This window comes from Trichechus manatus, unplaced genomic scaffold (assembly GCF_000243295.1).
Source record: "Trichechus manatus latirostris isolate Lorelei unplaced genomic scaffold, TriManLat1.0 scaffold00186, whole genome shotgun sequence".
NCBI classification, from domain to species: Eukaryota; Metazoa; Chordata; class Mammalia; order Sirenia; family Trichechidae; genus Trichechus; species Trichechus manatus.
This window is the reverse complement of record NW_004444122.1, coordinates 1,218,135-1,245,791: the sequence shown is the minus strand read 5'-3', so window position 1 is coordinate 1,245,791 and position 27,657 is coordinate 1,218,135. Positions and strand designations below refer to the sequence as shown.

The 27,657-nt window shown below is 49.1% G+C and overlaps 1 protein-coding gene across 1 annotated transcript; it reads left to right on the top strand.

Moving 5' to 3' along the window:
• The first annotated feature begins 1,625 nt into the window (after positions 1-1,625).
• CTSH (cathepsin H) lies at positions 1,626-23,641 on the top strand. The gene is made up of 12 exons (XM_004387482.3): positions 1,626-1,785; positions 6,778-6,809; positions 7,416-7,521; positions 8,795-8,865; positions 9,800-9,904; positions 12,516-12,602; positions 13,448-13,503; positions 15,524-15,605; positions 17,048-17,116; positions 20,462-20,568; positions 22,246-22,371; positions 23,215-23,641. The coding sequence occupies exons 1-12, from the start codon at positions 1,695-1,697 to the stop codon at positions 23,288-23,290; spliced, it is 1,008 nt and encodes a 335-aa protein (XP_004387539.1). The 5' UTR covers positions 1,626-1,694; the 3' UTR covers positions 23,291-23,641.
• The last annotated feature ends 4,016 nt before the right edge of the window (positions 23,642-27,657 follow it).

The window sequence follows — 27,657 nt, the reverse complement described above, 5'->3', positions numbered from 1 at the left end:
AGGGTCTCTTCTGAGACATCTGCCTTAAAGCACAGATGAGACGGTCACACCCAGAGGGGCATCCAGACAGCGGCAGATTCAGAAACTGATAAAGATCTGCTTGATCTGAAAATAGTATCCACTGGGCCGCCCCAGCACCCACAGGCTGCGCTGAATGCACAACACTGCACAAAAAGGCTGTTTACGTTCAGACTCCTGAGCCCGACCCAGACCCACTAAGCAGCCCTGGCGGTGCAACGGTTCAGTGCTTGGCTGCTAACGGAAAGGTTGGTTGACAGTTCAAACCCACCCAGCAGCTCTGCCAGAGAAAGACCTGGCAATCTGCTTCCGTAGCCAAAAAAATCCTATGAGGCAGTTCTACTCTGTCTCATGGGGTTGCTATCAGTCAGAATCGACTCCACAGCACCCAACAACAACACCCAGACCCACTAGGTCAAACCCCAGGAGAGCACTCCAGGAATCTGCTCCCCCAGTTGCCGTCAAGGCAGAGCCTAGGCTGAGAACTTCTGGGAAGAAAACCCAGGTCCGAAGGAGGACTTGAGAGACGTCTGGATTCTGACCTGAAACCCACGGGCCTGCTGTAACCACACTAAAATGCTCTGGGCTGCAGTAGAGCAGAATGAACGCCAGAAGTAGGTCAAAGCTGGGTTCAGACCCCCTCCACACACTGGGAAAGTTACTCTTGAAGCCTCAGTTTCCCCGTTTGTAAAATGGGGGCCAACAGCATGCCACCTTGCAGGGTGATAATGTAAGGGAAGAACCCAGCCCCACCCTGGGTGCCCGACACACTCTCCCTCTTACCCGATGCAGTCCCAGAAACGTTTTTCCTTAGTTTGAAATGGTCATTGTTTTATTTGTTTCTCTCACACTCAGACCCTTCCTTACATCTCATCTTCCTCCTTTCTTCAGTAGAGGAAATGGCCCTGCAGCTGCTAATGTAGCTTTCCCAGCAGAAAGACTAAAATGCCTGGGGGCAGGAGAGGGGAGCTCGTAAAGATGAGCTGTCTAGTACTTCTAGCTGTAAATTCATCCCAAGGCAGAAGGGACAAGCAGTGGAGTGCAGTTAGTGGGGAGAGGGAGATGGGGCTCTGGGGATAAGGACGAGGAGTGAGATGGGGCTCTGGGGGCGGAGACAGGCAAGGAGATGGAGTGTCTAGGAGGTGAGAGCAGACAGGAAGAGGGGGTCTCTGAGCGTAGGAACAGGGAGGGAGATGAGGGATCTGGGGGTGGGGCAGGCAGGGACACAGGGGCTCTAAGGGTAGGGACAGACAGGGAGGTCAGGCTGCGACTTCCCCCCGGCCACCGCCGCCCGTCGGTGCCAGCCAGTGGGAGCAGAGGAAAGACTCCCCAAGACCCGGCAGTCCAACACTTCTTCCTTCCAGAGAAGGAGAGAGGCGAATGCTGTGGCCAGGGCGGAAAGGGGCCGGCGAGAAAGGGGGCGAGGAGGAGTCAGCAGAGACCAGGCGGGTCGGGATCCCCGACCCTCCGGCGACCCGGGCACCGAGGTCGCGTCCTGCGGTGTCCAGGAGCCTGGGGCGCTGCGCCAAGGGCGTAGGGCGGTCCGTTGCCAGGTGGCCGTCCCGCCCCGCCGCCTCGCCCCGCCTCCCGCCTCCCGCCTCCCGCCTCCAGGTCGCCACTTTGGACCGCCGCCTCCGCCAGCCCTCCGAGCCTGTGCCGCCGCCGCCGCCGCCGCGATGTGGGCTATCCTGCCGCTACTCTGCGCTGGGGCTTGGTTCCTGGGACCCGCCACCAGCGACGCCGCCGCCCTGTCCGTGAGCTCCTACGGTACGGGAAAGGGGTTTCGGAGGCGCGGGCCAGGCTCCTGGGAGGGCCTCCAGAAGGGGCCGCGCGGGTCTGAGGCTTGGAACTTGGGACAGCTTGGCGGAGGTGGGAGCCCCGGGCTCAGGAGGAAGGCGGGGGGCGGGGGGGAGGAGAGCAGGGCTTTTCCCAGTCCGAGGCTCAGGGGCTCTGCTTGCTAGGATGGGGAGGGGTCTCCAGCCCAGAGACTGAAGGGGCATGTCTTGCAGGGCAAGAAGAGGAGATGAGCTGGGTTTCAAGGGTCCCACTTGCCCAGGTGGCTCCAGAGCCTAGATTACCGAAGAAACTCGCACCCCTTCTGCCCTCCCCCTCCCAACTTGACATAGAAGACTCTGCTCTGCCCCCATCAGAGGCGAGCAGGGACTTCCCAGCGTTTTCTTTCAGCATCCCCGGGGACTTGGCACATAGGGGATCCCCATAGTGGCCTTGAGAGTCCGTCTGTAGAATGGGTTCCACATGACTTCCTGTGGCCGTAGACCAACAGCCCCTGACAACTGAGGGTGCTTCAAGGACCCCTGGTGTCAGGTCAAGCCTCAGGACTCATCCTTCCAGGCCGGTGGACTGTGACTGGTCCAGCTTCATGCTGCTCTTGCAGCCTTCTCTGCTGCTGGGCCTCCAGACACGCACCCAGGCCGCAGGCAAAGAGCCTGCTTTCCCAGCCCCGCTCCTTTCCTGCTGCCCCAGCCCCAGCCCACAACTTACAGGCTGTGGAGCTTCCACCTTCCTCCTCACCCTGGGGAAGAGAAGGGTAGCCAAGGAACAACCCCGGGCTGAGGCAAAGCCGCTGAGGCTGAATTTTGTCTTGCCTCATTCCTTCCCACCCATTTATGAAATAAAGCACCCCAAGCCTTGAAGCCACCAAGGACTCCCACTCCAGGTCAGCCCAACCAGATGCTGTCCAGTCACTTCCAACTCATGGCGACCACAGAGTAGAACTGTGCTCCACAGGGTTTTCATGGCTGTGACCTTTTGGAAGCAGATCACCAGGCTTTTCTTCTGAGGCACCTCTGGATGGGTTCAAACCACCAACCTTTTGGTTAGTAACCCAGCGAAGGAAACCCCAGCTACATCCAAGCAAAAGCTCTGCTTTAGCCTGACAGTGCTGCTGGCGTCAAGCAGGCCAGTGCTGAAAAGTTGTCTTAACTTTAGAGTAGGGGTCAGCAGTCTTTCACCAGATAGTAAATATTTCAGGCTTTGTGGGCGGTACAGTCTCTGTGACAACTACTCAACTCTGTCATTGTGCATGAGGAAATCAGCCATAGATGGTATGCAAATGACATGTGGCTGTGTGCCATTAAGCCTTTATTACAGACCCTAAAGTTTGAATTGCATTTCATTTTTATGTGTCACAAAATATTGTTCCCTTTTGATTTTCCTCCCAAGTATTTCAAAGTGTGAAAGCCATTCTTAGCTCTCAGGCCGCAGTTTGCTGGCGCCTGCTCTAGATACTCCCAACAGTGCCCACCAGGCAGAGCACACTAAAGCTACTTCTTCAAAAAGTCATAACTGGGTTGAAATGGATCCATTTGAGGTTGGGGCGTGGGAAGTCTGATGCCGCACCAGCAGATACAGTGAAAACTGTGAGAGCCGAAACTCGGCAGGACTACCTTGTTTTTCCAGGTCTCACAAGTTTTCCGCCTTTGACAGGGTGCAGTCTTACCACTTTTTTGTCGCTATTAGTGAAAAATATTTGAGTTTACCTTGTCTGACAGGTTTCTGCCTTACACAGGTTCCAGCTTTCGCAGGTTTTACTGTATATGCATTTTTCCCAGGGAAGGTGGCTATAGTTCTCATGAGTTTCTGGAACATGTTCCAGAAAGAGTTCTAAATGCTATACAGCTGTTGATGTTAGTTGCCATCGAGTCAATTCCGACTCATGTATGCAGAGTAAAACTGCACTCAGGAGGGCTTTCAAGGCGGTGACCTTTCAGAAGCAGATCGCCAGGCCTTATTTTCGAGGCACCTCTGGGTGGCTTTGAACCGCCAACCTTTCAGTTAATAGCGAGCACTTAACCATTTGCGCCACCCAGGGACTCCTACTATATAGCAATGGTCTTCAGAGTGGGGGATCCCTGGGGGACCACGCAGACATTCTAAGTGGTACAGGCTTAGATAGCGTTAAGGGAATATGTTCGTGACCCTTTCCTTTCAAATGTCCTCTCTGTGAATACTGATCTGCTGGAGAAAGCGCCAGACGGCAGGGGGGCCCTTTCCTCTCATTCATCCTGAATCAGAATTGACATTGCCTGACATCATGGCAGCAAACAAAAGGACAATTGGTAATAAATCCTTCTTCAAGTCTGGTATTTCCAGTTCTGCAGTGAAACTGACATTGAAGGAGAGAGGACCTCATCAAGGTATCAGGTGATGGGATCTAAACATAATTTTGGATGACAGAGCACCATGTGATTTTGGACATCGGAAGGAATACAAGGAATTGAGTGACACTGCTCTAAAAATCTGCCTTCCATTCCCAGTGGCTCATCTGAGCAGGATTTCTCAGCCCACGGATCTATAAAAACCAAAGCTAGGAGCAAAATGAATGCTGAACCTTGTCTCATTCAAGCAGTTGGTAGTATTCACCTATCAATACATTTATCCCATTAAGAGATGCATTTCCAATACAATTTTACTTTTTATGCCTAGTAATTATTTTTCATAATATATATTTAAAAAAAACCATTACTGTCAAATTGGTTCTGACTCCTAGCGACCCTACAGGACAGAGAAGAACCGCCCCACAGGCTTTCCAGGGCTGTAATCTTTACAGAAGCAGACTGCCACATCTTTCTCCTGAGGAGCAGCTGCTGGGTTCGAACCCCCGACCTTTCAGTTAAGCAGCTGAACACTTAACTAACTGTGCCACCAGGGTTCCTTTCATAATACATAGTATATTCTAAATATTTTGCTCAGTTGGTGTACTACTTATGATTGCTCAAGTAAGAATAATTTTTTTTTTTGTAATATACAAAGACATGGTTCACAAGAAATAAAAATAATTTAAATTTATACATTTTATTGTTGCTGTTGTAGAAAAGTATGTTAGGATGATCGAATATAAAAATATGCTCCCTGTCTTAGTCATCTAGTGCTGCTCTAACAGAAATACCACGAGTGGATGGCTTTTAACAAGAGAAATTTATTTTCTCATAGTCCAGTAGGCTACAAGTCCAAACTCAGGGCATCAGCTCTAGGAGAAGGCTCTCTCTCTCTGTTGGCTCTGGAGGAAGGTCCTTGTGATGCATCAGTCTTCTCTTGGTCTGGGAGCATCTCGGCGCAGGAACCTCAGGTCCAAAGGATGCACTCTACTCCTGGCATTGCTTTCTTGGTGGTGTGAAGTTCCCATGTGTCTCTGCTCACTTCTCTCTTTTATATCTCAAAAGAGATTGGATTAAGACACTATCCAATCTTGTAAACCTCATCAGTATAACCTCATCACAGTGATAGAATTTACAACACATAAGGAGATCACACATAACCTCATCACAGTGATAGAGTTTACAACACATAAGGAAATCACATCAGATTACACAATCATACAATACTGGGAATCATGACCCAGCCAAGCTGACAGATATTTTAGGGGGACACAATTCAATCCATGACACTCCCTTAGGATAAAATTCTGTGCAATGAGGATGCAGATAGGGTTCAAGGAGAAAAAGAAACTGTAAAATATCCAACTCTTAAAGAAGGTAGTGTTCATGTTATTGATGGAGCCCTGGTGGCACAGTGGTTAAGAGCTCAGGCTGCTAACCAGAAGGTCAGCAGTTCAAATCCACCAGCCACTGCTTAGAAATCTTATGGGGAAGTTCTACTAAAAGAAAAAAAGTCATTGATAGTGGTTATCAAATCATTATAGTATTTAGATTCCATTAGCTAACTCCTTTTTTTTTTTTTAATGTAGTAAATATATAGGTAACAAGACATTTGCCATTTCTACAATGCATTGGCTAGCTTTAATAGAATGATATAACAATCATTTTTAAATGCATTATTTTCAATAGTATATATTGTCAACATTTACAATAAGCTGGAATACATTGTTCACAGTTATTTAAACTTAAAATGAAAGTTTTAGATAACTTAAAAATGTACAAGGGGCTATTTGAGGGGCTGCAATCACCTGGCCACCCTGTTTTTTTAAATAGCGTTTTATTGGAACACAGTCCCGTCCATTGGTTTTCTGCCTTGTCTGTGGCTGCTTTTGCACTACGACAGTTGAGTAGTTATGAGAGAGACCAGTTGGACTGTAAAACCTAAAATAGTTACTTTCTGTCCCTTTAAGAAACCGTTTGCTTACCCCTGGGTATATAGATTTTTTTTATTAATATCTTATTGAAATACAACATCATACAGAGAAGTACACAAACTGTAAGCATGCATTTCGATGAATTTTCAGTCTAAACACACTCCTATAACCAGCACCAGGTTGAAGAAATAGAACATTACCAGCACCCCCAGAAGCCTCCTCTTTGCCGCCATTAAGGAAAACTGCTGCCCTGAGTTATAACCCCATAGGTTAATGGTATAAAAAAAATTTTTAAAAACAGTTGCCATGAGCTGATGCTGACTCATGGTGACCCCATGTGTTTCAGAATAGAACTGTGCTCCACTGGGTTTTCAATGGCTGATTTTTTGGACGTAGATTGCCAGGGCTTTCTTCCAAGGCACCTTTGGGTAGACTCAAACCTCCAACCTTTCAGTTAGCAGCCCAGTGCATTAATCATTTGTGTCAACCAGGGACACCTAATGGTATGCAGTTTTTCAAAATCAATTTGGATATAAAAGAAAAAGTGTGAGTTTCTTTTTGCACCCAACATTAAACAGCAACACCATGTTTGATGTTCTAAATTTACCTTTTTTACCCAAAATGCAGATCAGGTCTAAAGCACCTACTTATCTATAGACTCATGTTAGTGGGAGGCACACAACCTAATTCTTTTCTTCTTTTTGCAGAGAAGTTTCACTTTCAGTCATGGATGGCACAGGTCAGTTCCAACTTCTTCTTTTTCAAGTTATACATTTCACAAGTTTCCTGTTATCAAATCAAACTGTATCAGATTTAAGACAGTAAAGAGGGCTTTTTCCGCCTAGCTCCCCTGGGAATTGTCAAAACACTGAGAAAGATACAATTAACTCCTCCCAAACGCTGGTTCCCAGTGACATGCATGAAAGTTGGCTGGCATCCTTTCAACCCTTAGAATTCATTTTCTTGTTTGGTTTTCAAATCACATTCTTTGCTGATTGCAAAATCAAGTGGAGTACACTGGTACTTGTACTTTTGAAAAATGGTGATTTTTGCCATAAACTCGGCCCAGGGGCTGGGCACTTGGCAGGCCTCTTCACCAGGGCCTCTGGGACTGTCAGCTGACTTCCAGGCAGCCACCAGCACCATTCTGGCCGCAGGTCCCCGGAGGCAGGGGCTTGCTTTGCCCTTCACAGGCGAGACCCAGAACCTTGTCCCACCCACTTGCACAGACATGGCCAGACACTCGGAGCAGAAAGAAAGCCTCCATCCCTCCTCTAAGAAAACAACTCCCTCCCGTGAGCTGCATCCTGTCGCTGTGACTTATTGCTGATATGTTCTGTTTCAGCACCAAAAGAAATACAGCTCGGAGGAGTACCCCCAAAGGCAGCAGACGTTTGTCAGGAACTGGAGGAAGATCAACGCCCACAACACTAGGAACCACACGTACAAAAGTACTGTGGTGGCGCCTTTCGTCCGGGCTTCTCGGGACTTGGGAGGAGGGAGTAACTTAGATCTGGAAAGAAATCCATTAGTGATGCTTGCTGATTAAAGGGTTCACCGGGGACTTTGGGGTGGAGGGGGCAGAAACCCAGACTCTGAAGCTGTCCTTGGCTGACCTCAATGTCTGGCTGTTATTATTCAATGTGTGACACAGGGTTGTCAATTTAGGTCAACGCTGATGCACTTCCTGGTGGTTGTAAGGTTTACAAAACTGTGTAGAAGCCCCTGCCCTGTTCCTGCCATTTAAGGGGGGAGCCCGGATGCTAGCTTTGCCCTTAGATTGCTGCATTTGTGAGCAGCCTCTTGGAACATCTACCTTCACTAGAAACACACACGTATCCAAGATTTTTACTGAGGATGCTGAGAAATGATGGCAGTTCTAAGTTGGTAATATGGGCAACAAGCATAACCTGGGATGAAACCTGGGTTTGAATTTCATTTCTGCCTGTGTTAGCTGTGTGGCCTTGCTGTTGTTGCTGTGTGCCGGGGATGCTCTTCCCTGAAGGACCTGGTGCCCTGAGGAGTGATGGACAAGGGGGATTGAGTCGATTCCGACTCGTAGTGACCCAGCTGCTCGTAGCAACACTTTATGACAGAGTAGTACTGCCCCGTAGGGTTTTCTGCTTTACGGGAGCAAATTGCCAGGTCTTTTCTCCTAGGAGCGGCTGATGGGTTCAAACCGCCAACCTTTCAGTTAGCAGCCGAGTGCTTAACCATTGCACCACCAGGGCTTCTTTGTGTGATCTTAGGGCAGTTAATACACCTGAAGCTTTACTGACCCGTAAAGTGGGATAATACCCTCTCGCTGGGGTGTTAGGAAGACTGAATGTGGTATCATGTGGGAAGGCACTTGGCGCAGGTGTAGTGGTTCTGCACCTGGATATCCACTGGACTCACCAGCAGGGCTTCTGAAGAAATGGGTGCCCAAGTCCCACTCTAGACTGCATCGCCTCTCTGGGGTGCAGCCCAGACACCTGTACTGTTCAAAAGCTCCCCAGACGATGCTGATGCACAGTAAGGGTTGCCAGCTACCAAATTCGTCTGGAATTGTAGGACCTTGGAATGTGAAATTTTAAAAAAAGATTTAACAGAGCCAAGTTGCAGCGACTACAAAGAGGACACGGGGTAATAAGGGGGTTCATCATTTTTTTCTGTGTTTATTAGTGATGCACTAAGATCAACTAACTAACTATAAACCCTGGTTTGGGTTTTTGCTCTTTTCAGTGGCATTGAACCAATTTTCAGACATGACCTTTGATGAAATAAAACAAAAGTATCTTTGGTCGGAGCCTCAGGTAGGTGTTGCCCATTGTGACCAAATCTGAAGCTTTTCACTCACATGTTCGGAATAAGTTTGCAACCTGCTCTGCCTCCAGTCAGATTCAGTCCCATCTCCAGCCACAGGGGAAGTCTCCAAGTTTCTTTGGGGAGCCAAAAGAGAGGTTGGCTCCCAGCAGAGTCCCTCAGTCCAGGCCCATGGCCTCAGGAATGTGGACCTCTAACCTAGAGTTGCCAAATAAAATACAGAGACTTGGTTAAAATTTTAGTTTAAGTACATCCCAAATATTGCATGGGACATAGTTACATGAAAAATAATTCGTTATCTGAAATTCCATTTTAACTGGGTGTTACGGATTGAATTATGTCCCCCAAAAATATGTGTGGTAAATCCTAACCTCTATGCCTGTGGTTATGATCCCATTTGGGAATGGGTTGTCTTTGTTATGTTAATAAGGCAGGATTCCTGTAGGGTATATCTTGAGTCAGTCTCTTTTGAGATATAAAAGAGATTAAACAAGCAAGTGAGAGAAGCAGAGATGGGGGAAGAGAGATGTCAAGCCACATGAAGATTGCCAAGGAGCAGAAGCTCAGAAGAGATAAGGAGTTTCCTTTAGAGCCGACAAAGAGAGAAGGCCTTCCCCTAGAGCCAGCACCCCGAGTTTGGTCTTCTAACCCTAAATTCCCGGATCTGGGCTCTCAAGGGGACAGATCGTTCAGCATCAGGGACTGGTAGATAGGGAGGATGGTTCTGACACCTGCAATCTTTCTCATTCTCTTTCTTGGTGATTCTGTTTTGTTTTCACTTGACTTTTATAATTTATTTGATTTTATTTTTACTATTGTTTATTAGTGATTCCATTTTAATTACACGGGTTTTTGTGTTTTGTTTTGTTTTTTTATCAAAGTTGTCTTTTTTTTTTCCTTAAAAGATGTATTTGGTTGTTTCAGAATTGCTCAGCCACCAAAGGTAACTACCTTCGGGGTACTGGTCCCTACCCACCCTTTGTGGACTGGCGGAAAAAAGGACACTTTGTGTCACCAGTGAAAAACCAGGTATGCATGGCCATCCCCACCCCTTCCCAAAAAATAGCCACATTCTCAGACAAAATATTGGAAAGAAAAACTCAAAAGAACCACAAAATCACCTGAAGCAGATCCCCAACTCTATTTTCCTCATGTCTCCAGCCTTCTTCCTCTGAGAGGCCAGGGAAGTCATTACTTCTTTGGGCTGCTCCAAAGGATGAAAAGCTCTTCTTTATTGGGCTGAAGTTCACCAGCCCCCAATTTTCCCCATTGTAGGTTTGCCCTGCAGCATTACCCAAAACATTATGTTCCCTGCACCCTTCAGAGATGGGACATCAGGGCCCCATCCCTAGCACCCATGCATCTCCTCCTCCCACCCCCCTTGTCCTCCATCACTCCTCAGGGCACCAGCTCCTCCAGGGAAAAGTGTCCCCTGCAAGGCACAGTGGACTTGGCAGGGGGACTGGCAGTCCCTCTCTGCTCACCCTGAGAGCTGAGGACTCAGCCATTTGTGGGGGTTCCAGCAAGTTCAGGAGAGTCTGGACCCCACTCCCTGCTGTTCCCTCTGCCTGCTGCGGCCCATCCCCTGGAAGTAAGGTGTGGTGGGCTCCTTCAGAAAGATGCTGACCTCTCAGTTCCAGAAAATACACAGTTAATACTTCCTTCCTGGAAACATTTGCTTTTCACTGAAACTCCCCATGAGAACCCTTTTTTCTCTTTCCTAAAAGTCATGTGGCACAGCTTCAAATCCTCCAGGCTCAGTGTGTTCACAGAGCTGCAAGTGTTCTAGACTTTTAAACCCTGGAGCTAAAACGAGCCTCCCCTCTCAGCAGCAGATTGGTGGAAAGAAGCTAATTTTCGGACTCTCTGAGAATCACATGACAATTCAAGCCAATAAACCTTAAGAGCAGACACTTAAACCTGGTCGCTATTTGTGCCAGTGAGAAGGGGAGGCCTACCAGGAATTTTCCAAGTTCTCATTTTAACGGTTCCTGGGCCATCCGACAGGACCTGGGCTAAGAGGGTGGGAACGAGATGGCTAGCCTCCTAGGTGTGTCGTATCTGACTGTGGCCACTGTGGTTACAAATGGCAGTGACAGTATCTAACATTAGCTCAGCAGCCCTTTGAGGATTTCTCAGTTTACAGAGGAGGAAACTGAGAGGGACAGTGGCTTTGGCCAAGGTCCACAGTAAGCAAGTGACAGAGGGGACTCAAAACCAGGTATCTCTGATGAACTTAGTACATCTTGTAATCCAGTGTATCTCATACCACAAGGTCAGAAAATAATATACGGACACTCAAGGACCGCCTGCCTAGATTAAATAAATGCTAACATTTTGCCATAGTTGATTCACACAAAATGAAATAAAACATAATAAATTAAAAAAAAAAAAAACAGGTCTGTGCTCCAGTCCTGTGCCCAAGGCTCAGCCCTGCTTTGCCTCCTTCGATAGCGTGTGGTGGCTCCTGTCGTGGCCAGGACCACCTCCTTGACTGTCTTGGAGAGCCTCAGACTAAGGTCTTCCCTTCCCTGCTGAGGGAAGGATTTGAGAGGAAGAGACAGGAGAGGGAGGCCTGGATGAAGAGCCTTTCTAGAGAGACTAAACTGGGGTGATGAAATGGACAGAAAAGGGGAGCTTTAAGAGACATTTCAGAGGTAGAATGTGGAGGATTGAGCCAGTGAGGGGAGACAAAGAGACAAATATGGAGGCCTGAGAGAAAAATAATATCAGCAAGTAACATTATTGAGCCCACTGCATTAACTGCTTGACAGGCCTGATCTTATCGAATCCTGCTAACTGCCTTCTGAAGTAGGTTCAGTTGTCATTCCATTTTTACAAATGATAAAACTGGGTCTTAGAGAGGGGAAGTAAGTTGCCCCGGTCACACAGCTGGTGTGAGGCAGAGCTGTGATTTGAACCAGGCAGTCAGCCTCCAACACCAACTCCGAACCCTCATGTCCTGGAAGTGCCATGAGTCAGGAGGCTGGGCAGCGGCAGTAACTGTAGCAGAAGATGGTGAGGTGGATGGATAGGGCAGGACCGGTGGGGTCTGAGGTGTCTGAGGCACCCAGGTGGGGTCTGTCTGGGAGTAAGTTGGATGACTGGGCCTGGGTGGAGGTCAGGGCTGAGGCGAGAGTTTGGGAGAGTTGTTAGTTTAACAATTAGAACTATGGGTGAAAATTAGATTGGTGATGGAGAGGTGAGAGACAAGGTTCTAGAGACAGAACTTTGGTGAATCCTTTGGCTAGGAAACAGCGGGTAGAAGAGAAACCAGAAAAAAGATTCAGAAGTAGGAGAGTTAGAATACCATGGAATGTGGTCAGGAGTGGCTCCAGGACCTCACGAGATGGTGGGGGTTGTTTGAGAAGAGGCCAGGATTGGGTGTCCACAGGCACCAGTCGGAGGCTGCTCCTGCTCTCATGCCACCCTCAGCTGCCTCATCTGTAACATGGGGAGAAGGACACCTGCCTCTCAGGCCTCATGGGAGCCACAGTGGAGCAGTCTGGAGCAGGGCTTTGTCAACCGTAAAGGCATTTGGGAGCCTTGGGGGTTCTCGAAGGGTCAGCAGAGGAAGTCAGAAGGCAGGGGTTGTCCCCTGCATCCCAGTCACTGACTCCCCCTGCCCCTACCTCTCCAGGGTGCCTGCGGCAGTTGCTGGACTTTCTCCACCACAGGGGCTCTGGAGTCTGCGATCGCCATAGCCAGTGGGAAGCTGCTCTCTTTGGTAAGAAGTCAACCGCTGGCTCACCTCCTGCAGAGGTCCCACATTGCCCCAAGGCATGACAGTAGGCCCAGGAGTGGGCTTCAGTGTCCTCTAGGGCTTCAGCTAACAATGCTGTTCCGGTTGTACACCAAGTGACCCAGCCGCATGGACATTTGGAATGAGAGTCCTGACTGACACTTTCCCTGGAAAAAAATGCAGGTTATTGAGGAAACAGCCCAGAGGCTCATTCCTGGGTGGATCTGGGTGTTCCTCAGTGTGATACCTTGGGGCCGTTACCAAGGAGGGGGTCAGAAAAGCAGGGCCTGCCCGGGAGACGGTCCTCTAGGAGCTATGCCCCTTCCCAAGCTGCCTCAGTTGTTTTCACAGAGGGAAGAGCTGGAAGCTATGAATCCATCCCCTGGACCCACCAGAGTAAGGGGTGAGGGACTAGAGGAAGTGCCCCAGCCCTTGCTTCTGCCTGTGTGTAGGGACGAGGGAGTGTATGGGGCAAGGTTGGCAAGGGTCAGGAAGGCCCCGGCTTGAGGACAGGTGGAACGGGGTCTCGGGCTAGGCCGGTCCTCTCCCTCAGGACTCCATGCAGTTCACACCTGCAGGTTCACTCACGTTTCTCACCTGCCTGCTGGCCGCCAGGTAGGTACTGAGCCCCTCCCAGCATGTGCCAGCTGGGTCTGACACTCCAGAACATTCTGTGACAGTCCTTGCCCTTGAGGAACTTGTAATTGGGTCATCCTGACACAGCACTGATTTAGCCAGAGGTGTGGATCAGCAAGGGGGCTCAGCGTCTTGTACTAACACCTGACACCCTCCCAGCTTCCAACTCATGGGGTTTGTGTTCACTTCTACAGTCAGAACAGCAGCTGGTGGACTGCGCCAAGGACTTCAATAATCACGGCTGCCAAGGGTACGTCCCTGACCAGGAGGGTCCCAAGCCCCTTCTTATTTCCAGTTGGTCACTTCTAGTTGCACTTTGGTTTCCCGATGAAAGAAGGAAGCTTACATTTATCTTGTGTTTGCTGGGCACTGCCACAGACATGACCCTGCTCAGTGCCCTTGACAGTGGCAACATTATCTTCCTTTACAGAGAAGGAGGTCACCTCACACTCCCCGTGTCCCACAGCCAGATGGGGCTGAGCTGGGCTCTGAGCCCAAGCCTATCTCGTTCCGAACTCTGTCCTCTTTCATAGGTGCCGCCTGTCTCTCATTCTACGGCTCAGTCAGCTTCACCAGCCACCAAGGCCCCTGGGCACATGGCCAGAGGAGCAATCACACATTGTCTTCCAAAACCTAGATCCACACACAGATGTCTAGGGGCCTTTATAAATGTTCTATACAGTTCTAGCCACCCCAGCGGGACAGGCCATGTGAGGGAGCTTTTCTATGAACGTGGTAAAGTGTTCATGCATATTTTTACTGGGCCTGCTTTCCTGGCCCATTCTTAAAACAGGTTGTTAGGAATTTCCACACGTTTCCAGCATCTCTAGCCCTCGCATCTTTCTCCACACATGCAGCACTCAGACATTTCCATGGGACTAGTCAGCTTTCCTGGCAAATAGTACGTGGAAAGCCGGGTCTTTCGTGTTCCCCTAGAGGAACAAGCACACATCTTGACTCCTCTTCATCTACCGACGGCCCATCCCTCTCCCAGGCCTCAGTCCTGCTGCTCTCAGTCTTCCTTCTCCTGGAGCCAAATCCTGTGAGGACTTCTTACCACCCACCTCCTGCTCTGGGCAGCAGCAGACAGGAGGCCCTCCTGCAGAGAGCCATGCTTCAGCCCGAGTCCTTGGGGTTCAAGGGTGAGGTCATAGCCTACTGGTCCACCAACATCTTTGTCTCATCTCTCGCCTGTTTGCTCTCTTGTAAACACCACCCATGACAAGAGTCTGACGAGGAGGCTTTGGGGCCCCACTGGTTTTCAAAAGAGTCTCTTTGCTTTGGTTCAGGACAATCGTTCATTTTTCCATTCATTCAACAAATATTACTGAGCACCTGCTGTGTATCTAGGCACTGGGCTTCAGCAGTCAACAGAGCACAGGCACTGACATTCCAGCTGGGTAAGACAGACCATAAACGTGTATATATAATAGATCAGGTGGCAACAAATGCTATGGAGAAAAAAAACCCAGCAGGAACCGGCGAGGGCAGGGAGGGTTGCTGGGGAGCTGTCACCGGGCAGTTGTGGAGTTCTGTTTTCACTGAGAGGCAGCATGGTGTAGAGAAGGATCCACCTTTGGAACCAAATCCTGAATTGACTTTAGCTATGTGGCCCTGGGCAGGAGTCCCCGGTTGGTACAAACTGTTAACGTGCTCAGCTGCTAACCAAAATGTTGGAGGTTCAAGTCCACCCAGAGGCAGCTTGACAGGAAGGCCTGGTGATCTACTTCTGAAAAATCAGCCACTGAAAACCCTAAAAACACAGTTCTACTCTGACACACATGTTGTCCCCATGAGTTGGAACTGACGTTACAGCAGCTGGTTTTTATGTGGCCCTGGGCAAGTTGTTCAGCCTCTTTGAACCTCAGTCTTCCCATTTGTGAAGAGCAAATAGCAGCCTTTATCACATGGATTGATATGAGGGGTCCAGCAGTAGTGTTTGCTGAGCACCTGCCCCGACTGGGTGCCAATGGCAATGAGGAGGAGCCGAGCACATCCCGCCAGCCATCCTGACAGCAGGGCCTGTTGTCAAGAGGTCTCTGTCCCACCAAAGCACGTGTGCTGGTCCTTGGACTCCAGTAGTCTCATCTGGGTTTGCTGAGCTTTATCCCGAGGCCAGACAAATGGTGTTGCCAACCCTGAGACAGCCTCCACCACTCCCCACCCAAAGCCTCCCAGCCCCATCCAGGCAAAGAGCTGAAGAGCTCCAGTCCTGCCCACCTGCATCAGGGCTGGTGCCAGGTAGGCTCATCTGTGTGTGCTTCTTGCAGGGGTCTCCCCAGCCAGGCCTTCGAGTACATCCTGTACAACAAGGGCATCATGGGTGAAGACACCTACCCCTACAAGGGCCTGGTAATTCTGAGCAGCTTCGGCTCCGTCTTGGTCTGCAAATCTCCCCATCTCCACTCCTACCCATGGCCTCCTCCCCGCTTCCCTTGAGCTTCTAGACTGCCCCTACTGCCAGGACTCTCAGAATTGTCTGCACTCTTCAAACTCATTCCTACCCCTCCTCTGATTGCCTGAGCCCACTGCTCTCCCCAAATCCAGGGTCCTCTTATCGCCATCACCCCTCCTTACCCTTTCTGTGGTACCATCACTCGCTCCTTCCTGAGATGCCCTTCTCCTCAAGGCCTCTCCCACACCTCAGATATCCTGCTCTGTTTTCTCCTGGCTCCTCCCCGTCCTGCAAGTGTACACTAGAGCACCATCCTCTGGCTTCTTCCCTTCTTGCGAAACACAGTAGTGCGTCCATGTAGTCAGTCTCTCATCTTGACGACACTCTCCTGAGCCCCATACCTACTAACCATGCCAAGGGCCTGACCTGCTGTCATTTCATCCCAGCCTGTCTGCAGCCAAGCTCCTCATCTTTCCCCTACCTGTGTGGTTCTGCCTGGATTTCTTTCAGTATGAGCACCACCAGACTCAAAACCCCTTGGTCACCCTATTCCCTTGACCCAGACCCTCACTTCATTCAGCTTCTGACCATCATAGATCTTCTCACATCTACTCCTTTGGTCCATCCCGTATCCCTGTCCCCATTCACATCCTGCCTCCCTTCACCCTGGATCACTGAGGGTGGCCTTCCCTTGGGCCACCCTCCACATGGGCTACCAGAGTAGCCTCTGAAACCCAGCTCTGACCACACCCCTGCTTTGTTCTGAACTCTTCAAAGGATCCTCAGGGCCTGCAAGATGAAGTCCAAACTCTTTGGCCTGCACTTCAAGGCCCTTCCCACCCAAACCAGCCTTTCCAGTCTTATCTCCTTGTACTGTCCCCCTCATAAACTTTATGCTCCAGCCGATCCACTTGCTGGTTCCTAAACACCCAGTCCTGCTTCTCACAGGTCCTCTCTCTTGTCATCCTCGGCCTTCTCCCTGCTCCTGTCACAGAAGGGCTTGCATGCCCCTCTGTGTGGCCCTGTCTGTGCCTGCCTCTTTTCAGCTTTGTTCCCTATACTGAGAATCCCCTCCCTCTCCCCTGTCATGCCAGCTCTTACCCAGCCTCCATTTCTCAGCAAGTTGTCCTAGGTTAGGCCCCTTCCCATGTTCCCATTGAGTTCTCTGCTCACTTCTGTCAAAGCCAGCAGCAGGACTGTCTCCTGCCACTTGACTGTGAGCTCTTTAAAGACAAGGATGCCTCTAAGTCTCCCTTCAGTGACCCCATCACCCAGCCCAGGCTTGGTACCTGTAGTGTTTCCTCAGTAAATGTTAGCAGGCTGCATGGGCAGGCCTAAAGCCTCAGCCTGGGCCAAGCAGCCCTAACCTGAACTCCATGCCCTTTGCCACCCTGAACAGGATGGTGTCTGCAAGTTCCAACCCAAGAAGGCCATTGCTTTTGTCAAGGATGTGGTCAACATCACACTTGTGAGTACCATACCCTTCTCTCAAATGCGGAATGTGTTCTGATAAGGAGGCCAGTCTCCTCAGCAGTCAGATAGCCAATGGGCCAGGCAGGGCAGCCCTTCCTGGCAGCACATCACTTCGATATAAAAGGTTTTGATTATCACTGAGTATCAATCACCATGAGGGCAGCATGGTGGATGATGGGAGGGAAAAAGCATGGGACTGGCAATCAGATGCTCTGGTTCTGACTCCAGTTCCATGCCAGATTTCATTTTTGTGTTTCCGTTTTCATGTCTATAACATGCAAGTAATAATCCCCATCCCATGTGGGTAATGTCAGCATGTATGTGTACAGATGTGTATAAGAGATTGAGGAAGAGTGTGAATGTGTATCAGTCAGGGTGAACTAGGTTATGCTGCAGTAACAAATAGCCCCAAAATCTGAATGGCTTAAAACAGTCAAGGTTTATGTTTCATTCATGCTGCATGTCCCTCAGCTTAGCCAGGGCTGTGCTGTATGTCCTCTGCCTCACTCTAGGACCCAGGCAGGAGTCCCTGGTTGGCTCAAACAGTTAAACGCTCAACTACTAGCCTAAAGGTTGACAGTTCGAACCCACCCAGAAGCACCTCAAAAGACAGGCCTGGTGATCTGCTTCCTAAAAGTCACAGCCTTGAAGACCCTCAGGAGTAGTACTCTGCACACATGGGGTTGCCATGAGTCAGAATCAACTCAGTGGTAACTAACAACAACAGGACTCAGGCAGAAGATAAATTACGTCCTGGCTGTTAAAGCCCAAACAAGTGACAGAGTCATACCTAACTGCAAGTAGATGGGGAAGTGCAGTCCTGCCTGTTCCTCCGAGAGCTGGAACGTTTGTGAACAGCCCTCATGACTCCTGCGTGCAAGTATGGGAGGATGTGTGTGGAAGGAGAACATCTCCATGGGTATGTGTAGGTGTGATGTGTGCAGATGAGCACATGAGGCCGAGCCTGTGTGTGCCCACAAGTGTATGTGCAAATCACAAACATGATGTGTATGTAAATAACCAAACCGAAGCCCGTTGCCGTCGAGTTGACTCTGACTCATAGTGACCCTACAGGACAGAGTAGAACTGCCCCATAGGGTTTCCAAGGAGCAGCTGGTGGATTCGAACTGCTGACCTTTTGGTTAACAGCCTGAGCCCTTAACCACTGCTTAACTGCTGTAGTTACATTTAATTGACACATGTTTAAGTTGATGGAGTGATTATAGGTGCTACCTAACAATTTAACATGCCTCATCTCCTCTAGACTCAAAATAATCCTATAAGTGTCGTTATTAACCTTCATTTTATAATAAGGAAACAGGCTCAGAGTGGTTAAGTAACTTGCCTACGGCCACAGAGCTAGGAAGTGGAAGCTAGGATTTAGACTGAGATCATGTCATTCCAGAACAAGGGCTCATTGCCCCAACAATATACAACCTACAACCTGTAATAGGGATATTACTTACTGCGAATTTATCTTCAGAAAATAGCCAATTTTCTTTCAGACACACCCACCAAGGGCTAGCCTGCTCTGAGAGGGAATCGGGCTCAGAGGTATCCCTTTTGCCTGGTCCCCAGAGAGCCTTGTGGGTGGCACCTATAGGCCCCTGGAGAGCAGGCCAGCACTGGCGCTCAGCCCTCTTTGGCCAGGCTGAGGGCTCAGCCAGGACCCCGGGACAGCCATGGGAATGGTGCCAGCTGCACAGCAGTGCCCACCCCCTTGGTGGACAGGCCTTTCTTGTCCCAGAGCTGACCCGACCCCTCTGGGCCTCGCACACATGGAAGGGAGCCACTTGTCTGCAGGTCAGCTGTTCGCCGTTTGCATCTGGGTCTCTGTCCACCACTCCAGAGAACCAGTACTGAGAAGGGCTGGGTGCCCAGCACCCCCCAGCACTTCCCTTCCCTCAGCAGAAACCTGGCCTCGGCTCACAGACCCTCCAGCCTCATTTCAGCTCTTCAAGGTCTCCAGCCAGGGGAATGGCTTCATTAGCTCACACTAAGCCCATTGTTCCCAACTGGGAAGTGTTAAAAAGTACTACTGCCTCTGACCCACCCTGTAGATTCTGACATAATTGGTCTGGGATGCAGCCTGGGCATCAGGATTTTTTAAAGCCTTCTTGGTGGTTTTAACATGCAGCCAGGGTTGAGAAGAGCTGTTCTCACCTGATCATTGCAGCCCAGTCCCAAAGCTGCAGCCTCCAGGAAGCCTCCTTGATTTCCTCCCATGTGCCTTCCCCAGCTGAAAGGGACAGATGCTACTCAGAAGGCACATAGCCCTTTGCCAGATGTCTTAGTTACCTAGTGCTGTTGTAACACAAATACCACAGCAAGTGGCTTTAAAGAACAGAAATTTATTTCTGAGAGTTCTGGAGGCTGAAAGTCCAAATCAGGGTCTTAGCCATGTTGATTCCTTCCTTGTCGGTAGCCCCAGGCGTTTCTTTGTTCCTTGGCTTCCCTTGGCTTGGAGATGATCCTCACATGGCATCTGTCTTCTCCAGGATGAGTGTGGCTGTGTGCGTGTGTGTGTGTATGTGTGAGACACTGTGTGTGTGTGGGTGTGTGATCTGTACTGTTTATAACTCACAAGTAATTAGATTTAGAACCTACCCTACTCAGGTATGATTTAATTGACATAGCAAAACCCTGTGTCCAAACAGGATTACTCGTAGGTATAGGGGTTAGGATTCCAACATACATTTGGGGGGGACACAGTTCAGTCCATAACACTGGGTCCTCTCTTGTTTCCACCACACTCTGGATCTTGTTTATTCATGCACTTATAACCCTCGTGTTCTCCCAAAAAAGCTCCGTAGAACGGCTTTATGGGTGCAGGGACTCCTGGGGGTTCCTCCAAGCACCTGGCCCATGAGAGGACCTCAGTGAATGATTGTGAGTGACTGAATGAGCACCCCACAGTCTCTATCCAAAGGGTGCAGGGCTTCCAAGGAGCAGAGTGGGGGTGGCGGAAGGTAGATGTCCAAACAGAACCAGCCCAGGCAGGGGAGAGAGGTTACAGGGGAGCAGTCTGGTTTGGGAGGAGGGGCTTACAAGGTAAATATAAACAGAGGGTCCTGCCTATTCAGGCACGAGAGGGTGAGGCCTCCCTCAATAGTGCCCTCCTCCCAATGCCCAGCTTCAGCTGCAGAGGTGGGTGCAGCCTGCCTCCTAGTGGCTGCTGTTTGGTCTTAAACCATCTTCTTGCCTCTCTTCCTGCTGGATGGACATCTCCACTGCTTCGGGCCTCTATCCCCCACCTTGGGACAAAGGGCTATATTTTGAAAGTGGGGTGACGATGTGACAGAGGCCATGCGTGTCCATCCATCGATCCCTCTGTCCACAGAACGACGAGGAGGGGATGGTGGAGGCTGTGGCACTGTACAACCCCGTGAGCTTTGCCTTCGAGGTGACAGACCATTTCATGAGCTACAGCAAGGGCATCTACTCCAGGTGAGCCGAGATCCCAGGAGCTAGGAGGGAGGGGGGCAGGGGGGCTGCCTGAACCTGCCTACAGCTGGAGCATGGGACACAGGCTCTGCCCAGACTGCTGGTCACACCATTTCTTGACACCTACCACATGTTGGACACTTCACACGTTCCCTCAGTTAGTCCTGGAACACCCCTGGAGGTCAGGACCCATGGGCTCCATCTTACACAGGAGGAGAGAGACGGTCAACGTGACAGACCAAAGCTGCGTGACTATCAGGGTAGGGCCGGGGCTCTGTCTTCCTCAACAGAAGAGCTGCCTCCAATTAAGTAAACCCAAGTCCCAAAACTTGAAAATGTGAAATAGAAAAGAGAAAGCAGCTCCTCTCAGACACGAGAACCATTTGCTGATTCACCACAGGTATCTTCAGAAAAACTAAACTCCCTGGCACTTGCCACTCCCTGCCCTCTCCCCAGAGTTCCCTTCATGGTCTCTTCATCTTCTAGCCACCCCTGAAGTCCTGGTGCTCTCCAGGGCTTTGTCCTCAGCCCTCTTCCCTTTTCTCACTGATAGACTCTCTTCCTGGTCCATCACAGCCATTCCTTAAACTCCGTGGTCAAAATCTTGCTGAGAACTTCCAAGTCTCCATCTGCCAGCCTGGTTTCTACCAAGTGTTAAACCAAAAAAAAACCAAACCTGTTGCTGTCGAGTCAATTTCAACTCATAGTGACCTTATGGGACAGAGAAGAACTGCCTGCCCTATAGGGTTTCCAAGGAGCAGCTGGTGGATTCAAACTGCCAACCTTTTGGTTAGCAGCCACAGCTCTTAAGCACTGTGACATTAGGGCACCTGCCAAGTATTAGACTTATAGAGCCAAGGGCCCCACTGACATCTCAACCTGGGTGACCCATAGGAACTGCAAATCCCACACGAATCCTCCCCCAGCCCCAGGCCTTCCTCTCCCAGGTCCCGTCCTGGCTAGTGGAGTCCCTAGCTGCTGCACAAGAGAAAGACCAGAGCCATACTGAAAACCTGCCTTCCCCAAGTCACCCAGACACTGTCCCATTCACACTGCTCAAATCTGTGCTCTCCTCTCCCTCTCCATGCCTCTGCCCTTGGCCACCATCATCCTCTCTGGTTTGTCCACACCCACCCCCACCATCAGTCCACCCTCCACTAGGAACCAGAGTCGTCACCTGAAACATTCCTCTTGACACACCACCTTTAAATACTCCAGTGTCTCCCCATCACCCCAACAGGATGAAAGCCCAGTGTCTTAGCTTGGCTGGGAGGACCCTCATGGTCTGGTCCTTCTTGTTTCTCCAAGGTCATCACCCATCAAAACCTACCCATCCCCACCCAACCCACCCTGCAGCCACCATCCCAGCCGTACAGAAGAGTTTGTGGTTTCATGCTTGTACGCCTGCCTTCTCAGAGAAGCTTTCCTTGACCCCACCCTGTCCCCAACCCTACTGGGTGGGAGCCCCCTCCCTTTACCCTCCCCTCGAGCAGAAGAACTGGAAGATCTAAATTCTCTCACATTCTGGCTAAGCAATCGTTGACTCCCGGAAGTGAATGCCTCCCAGGCTGTCCTTGGGAAAACGCTGCTCTAAAGCCAAGGAGAACCATGTTGAGTGTAAGTGAGTCATTGCCTTTATCCTGCCCATATTTTCAACCTTTTTGTATTTTTGTTTTTCAGTACATCCTGCCATAAAACTCCAGATAAAGTGAACCATGCAGTACTGGCTGTTGGGTACGGAGAAGAAAATGGGGTCCCCTATTGGATTGTGAAAAATTCTTGGGGTCCCTACTGGGGAATGAATGGGTAAGCAACTTCCAGGTCCCATAAGCCTGGGGGTATAGGGTGGTTGCTCAAGTCTGGAGGACATCTTTTTTGCCTCAAAAGTACAGCTTCCAGGGGACATGGAGGGAGCTGGTCAGCCGAGCCCTAGCCTAAACCACTGGGGAGGGAGAGCCTGAGAATGTAACCTCCACACCCTCAAAGACCCCTCTTAGCAACCCCTCCCCTTTCCTGGACCTTAGAGCTTAACAGTTCTGCACTGAGAACAGGAGTCCATTTGGCTCATTAAGATCTGTCATCACTGCTAGAAAAACAGCTCACACACAGGCTCTGCTGGGACTGAGCCAACCTCTGGCAGGGTCCATGTCTGAGAAATCAAGACGACAAGTTTATCAGTGATACATGACAACACCTCCTTTAAGGAGAAAGGGGCTGGAAGTGAGGGACCATGGGGCACATCCTAATGTGTCTTTGACCGTCTCTTCTCTCAGATCTGCATCCTCACGCGAAAAGGAGAGTGTTAATTGTTACCTCAATTAATGATTTGTGATGAATAAATAACTACCTGAGCACCGCCCTAGCTACGGCCAAGAAGGGGGAGGGGGGACCTCAGTAAATTCTGGAGAGAAGTAGGGGTATGGATAGAATAAGAGAGAGAGTTAATTTGGCAGCCAAGGAGAGGGAAGGATAAATTATTTGCAAAGTCAGATCAGTAATTTCCTGGTGAAAAGCCCCAACACTACTGTGTTATGAATAAATTCAGAGTGCACAATCCCCAGAGTTAGACCTTGGTGAGCAGCAAAACCTACCAGAAAGGTCTGTGGTTAGGGAGCCACCAGCTGACCTTAGCTCCCTCTCTCTGCTCAGGTACTTCCTCATCGAGCGAGGGAAGAACATGTGTGGTCTGGCCGCCTGTGCCTCCTACCCCATCCCTCTGGTGTGAGCAGGGACGGCAGCAGCAGCAGCAACTGTTGGTGGTGAAGGGGAGGACCAGGCAGCCAGGGCCATTCCGTGAAAATGCTGCCTTGGAGGAAGTGGTGGGGAGACCCACCCAGGGGCCCGCCACCTTCCCTCCTCACCGCTGTGCCAGGCCTGGGATCCCAAAGCAAACCAGGAAGAAGAATTCCACCAAACAACAAGCTCATCTGAATCTCCTGGTGCAAAGATGAGTACCAGCCAGTTGCCTTCAACCTGGTTTTCAGCTGATCCAAACCCATATGATAGTGCTCTCTTCCCAGGGGCTACTTTTCACGTTTGGAGAGAGTTCCCATGACTGGTGCAGACTGTTTTTGCTGTGTTCTTTACTCAATAAACATTCAGTGAGTATCTCCTGGACCAGGCCTGTGCTGCGTGCTGGGACCCAGAGGAGACTCAGACCTGGGCCTGCCCTCGGGGGCTCACGGTCTTCCAAGAGGGAGGCTCCGAGGGGTTGCCTGGGTCTCTGGCTGGGACGATGGTGTGGGTGTGGGTGTCACTGCCAGATGGGATACCCAGGAGGAGGAGCAGGTTTAATTTGAGATTCTAACCGTTTGCCCCAAATCTGGGTGAAGAGGTGGGGAAGGGAGGAAGAAATGTACCAGGCTTCTGCATAGTCAGGATTCAAACTCACAACACAGGCCTAGGAGCCTGTATTTCTCCACGAGGCCTCTCCAGACTCAGCTTCCTGCTCTGACTCAAACTCTGGCCCTCTGCCCGGGGCTGGCCCCATCCCTTAGCTCCCCAGCCCCTTCCTTTAAAGGTGCCGAATGCTTCTGTCATCTGCACACCATCTCTTCCCTTTTGAGGGATCTTGGTCTCCATCTAGAGGGCAGGGATGAAGTTGCTGTTTCCTGAGGCCTCTTGAGTTCTGGGGAGCAGTATCTATAGAACAAGTCTGAAGTCTGCGCTTGGTCCGTAATCGGAAAACCTTTCATGTCATGTGGGCCTGGAGAGCTAAAGGCCTGGGAATATTTGAAAAAACAATTTTATTTTGATGACAAGGCTTATTTAGAAAATGTAAGTGTGGTTTTATCTATTAAGATAACTATAAGTAAGACAAAGAACAATGATCTTAATAGAGACTTAACCACATTGGATGAAAGTCATTGCCTATTCTAGGTTGTTTAAAACCTAACATGAAATGAGGAGCCCTGGTGGCTCAGTGGGTAAGAGCTCAGCTGCTAACCAAAAGGTCTGCAGTTCAAATCCACCAGCCGCTCCTTGGAAACCCTACGGGACAGTTCTGCTCTGTCCTATAGGGTCACTATGAGCTGGAATCGACTTGACAGCAATAGGTTTTTAACATGAAATGAAAACGTAATTCCTTAATATGATAACGACTCCCAAGTCAGTGGTCACTGGTGCAAAAGCGGTTCCATTAGAGGCAGGTATGTGACAAACAGTCCCGAGAGCATAGGCCTCGCCACTGCAATAAAGGAATGGTGGTTGTTTGCCATTGAGTCTGTTCTGACTCATAGCGACCCTACTCAGCAGAGTAGAACTTCCCCATAGGATTTCCGAGGCTGTAATCGTTACGGGAGCAGATTGTCAGGTCTTTTCTCCCATGGAGCAGCTCATGAATTTGAACTGCCAAGCTTTCGGTTAGCAGCCAAGTGCTTAACTGTTGTGCCACTAGGCCTCCTTGATAAAGGAATTAACCAAATTAATATTAGTAGGCAGTATGATAATATGACTAAAAAGATTCAAGAGAATCCAGGGGAAAGCTTCGAACTAATAAGAGTTCAGAAAATGGTTACTGGATATAACCACAAAAAACAAAAAGACTTCAATAAAACTCAGAAGAAAAATAAACTACAGCAATAAAAGTAGTAAATAGAAATAACTACCAAAAAAGAAAAAAGTGTTATAGGAAGAAAATTATTAAATTATTAAAAACTATAAAGGAAGACTTGAATAAATTGAGACTTACACCATATTCTTGAATGGGAAGAGTTGATTCTTGCCAAAAATAAAAATAAGCATTTGGTACATTTCCAATTAAAATCCCAATAAAATAGTTTAATACTTTCTATTTACCTGGGGGGAAAAGACCAACATGGTTAAGAAAATGTTATGAGTAATGAGGATGGGTTCTTTAATAAAATGTCAACACTTAAACTAGTGTGCCAGTTAGGAATAGATAGATTAATCAAGAAATCAGTGCATTTATCACTCAGAGTCTAGAACATGAGAATTCAACAAAAAAAGCAGCAGACTGACAAATCAATTTTTACTATTTGGACAGCTATTTGGAAAAACCATTTAACCTAAATCTTCACCCAGCACTATGTCATTTTTTTTAAGTAAACCTTTTCTTTTAGAACAGTTAGAATCATAGGAGTCCCTAGGTGGTGAAAATGGTTAACACACTCGTCTGCTAACCAAAAGGTTGGAGGTTTGTGTCTACTCAGAGGCTCCGAAGAAAGGCCTGGCAAAATATTTCCAAAAAACCAGCCATTGAAAACCCTATGAAGCACAGTTCTCTGACACACATGGGGTCACATGAGCTGAGGTTGACTTGAAGGCAACCAGTTACTGGTTAAATTTATAGAATTATCATGAAGATAGAGCTAAGATACAGAGAGTTCTTATATGGCCCACACCCAGTTTCCCTATTATTAACGTCTTACAGTAGTATGGTACATTTTTTACAACAAAGAAATACTGATACATCATTATTAACCATATTCTAATTAGATCATTCATTCTAAAAGAAAGATTCTGGATGCGATTTCACAGAAATTCCGACTGCCATGAAAAAGCAAACGTCCTCCTGGGAAGATTCACATGCTTAGCATGGATTGTGGACTTGGGCTAGGACTTGGAAGCAGGCATCTTCCTTCTCCACAGGCACCCAAATGTCTGCTACCATCAGATCCAGAAGGTCATAATGAGTCTCCTGTAAAAGGAGCCTCAAAGGCCAATTCCTTCCTTTCCATTCGCTTGCCAAACATCTACCACGTGTCAGCTGTGTGCAGTTCTCCCCTGTGCCAGGCACCAGAGAGCACAAGGGTGTTCTTGGCCATCTAGTGTGGGCATGGCTATTGTGAAATGGTCCATGCCTTGGTGCTGTTCAGATTTAAAGAAAGCAGCAAAACAAAAACCATCGAGTCAATTCTGACTCATAGTAACCCTATAGGACAGAGTAGAACTTCCGTAGAGGGTTTTCAAGGCTGTAAATCTTTACGGAAGTTCTCCCATGGAGCGGCTGGTGGGTTCAAACTGCCGACCTTTCGGTTAGCAGCTGAGCTTTTAACCACTGCGCCACCAGGGCTCCTCAAAGACAGCAGCAGGCAGGGCTATCTATCCAACTGGACGAACTAATTTCAAATGCGCCTGAACCCTTAGGCTCCAGAACAGTGCCTGGTACAGAGCAGGTGCTGCCTAATTAGGCCCAGTTATCATTTCTTGAGTCCTTCCATTAAAGGCCTGTGCTGAACTCTAGGGATCTGAGCTTCATGGGACACATTTTTGGCCCCAGGAGCTCCCGCTCTGAGAGGAAAGACAGCAAAGTTTTTTTTTAAAAAAAAAAAAAAAGAAGAAGAAGAGAACAGTTAAAGTTCATGGGTAAAACAGAAAAAACTATAGACCAATATCCTTTATAAGTATAAACACAAAAATTCCCAACAAAATAATAGTGTAGTGGCCATCTCAGATACTCCACTGGTCTCGCCCTGTCTGGAGCAAGGGAGAATGAAGAAAACCAAAGACACAAGGGAAAGCTTAGTCCAAAGGACTAATGGACCACAACTACCACGGCCTCCTCCTGAGTCCAGCACAACTAGATGGTGCCTGGCTACCACCACAACTGCTCTGACAGGGATCACAATGGAGGGTCCAAGGACAGAGCTGGAAAAAAATGTAGAACAAAATTCTAACTAAAAAAAAAAAAAGACCAGACTTACTGGCCTGACAGAGACTGGAGAAATCCCGAGAGTATGACCCCCGGACACCGTATTAGCTCAGTAATGAAGTCACTCCTGAGGTTCACCCTTCAGCCAAAGATAGAAGGCCCACAAAACAAAATGTGACTAAATGGGCACTCCAGCCCAGGGGTAAGGACTAGAAGGCAGGAGGGGACAGGAAAGCTGGTAATGGGGAACCCCAGGTTAGAGAAGTGGAGAGTGTTGACACGTCGTGGGGTTGGCAACCAATGTCACAAAACAGTATGTGTAGTAATTGTTTAATGAGAAATTAGTTTGCGCTGTAAACCTTCATCTAAAGTACAATTAGAGACTCCGGCAAGATGGCGGTCTAGGCAGAAGCACCACGCCGTCCCTCCACAACAAAGATCCGAAAAACTAAGCCAAACAGAGAATCAACAATCCTGAA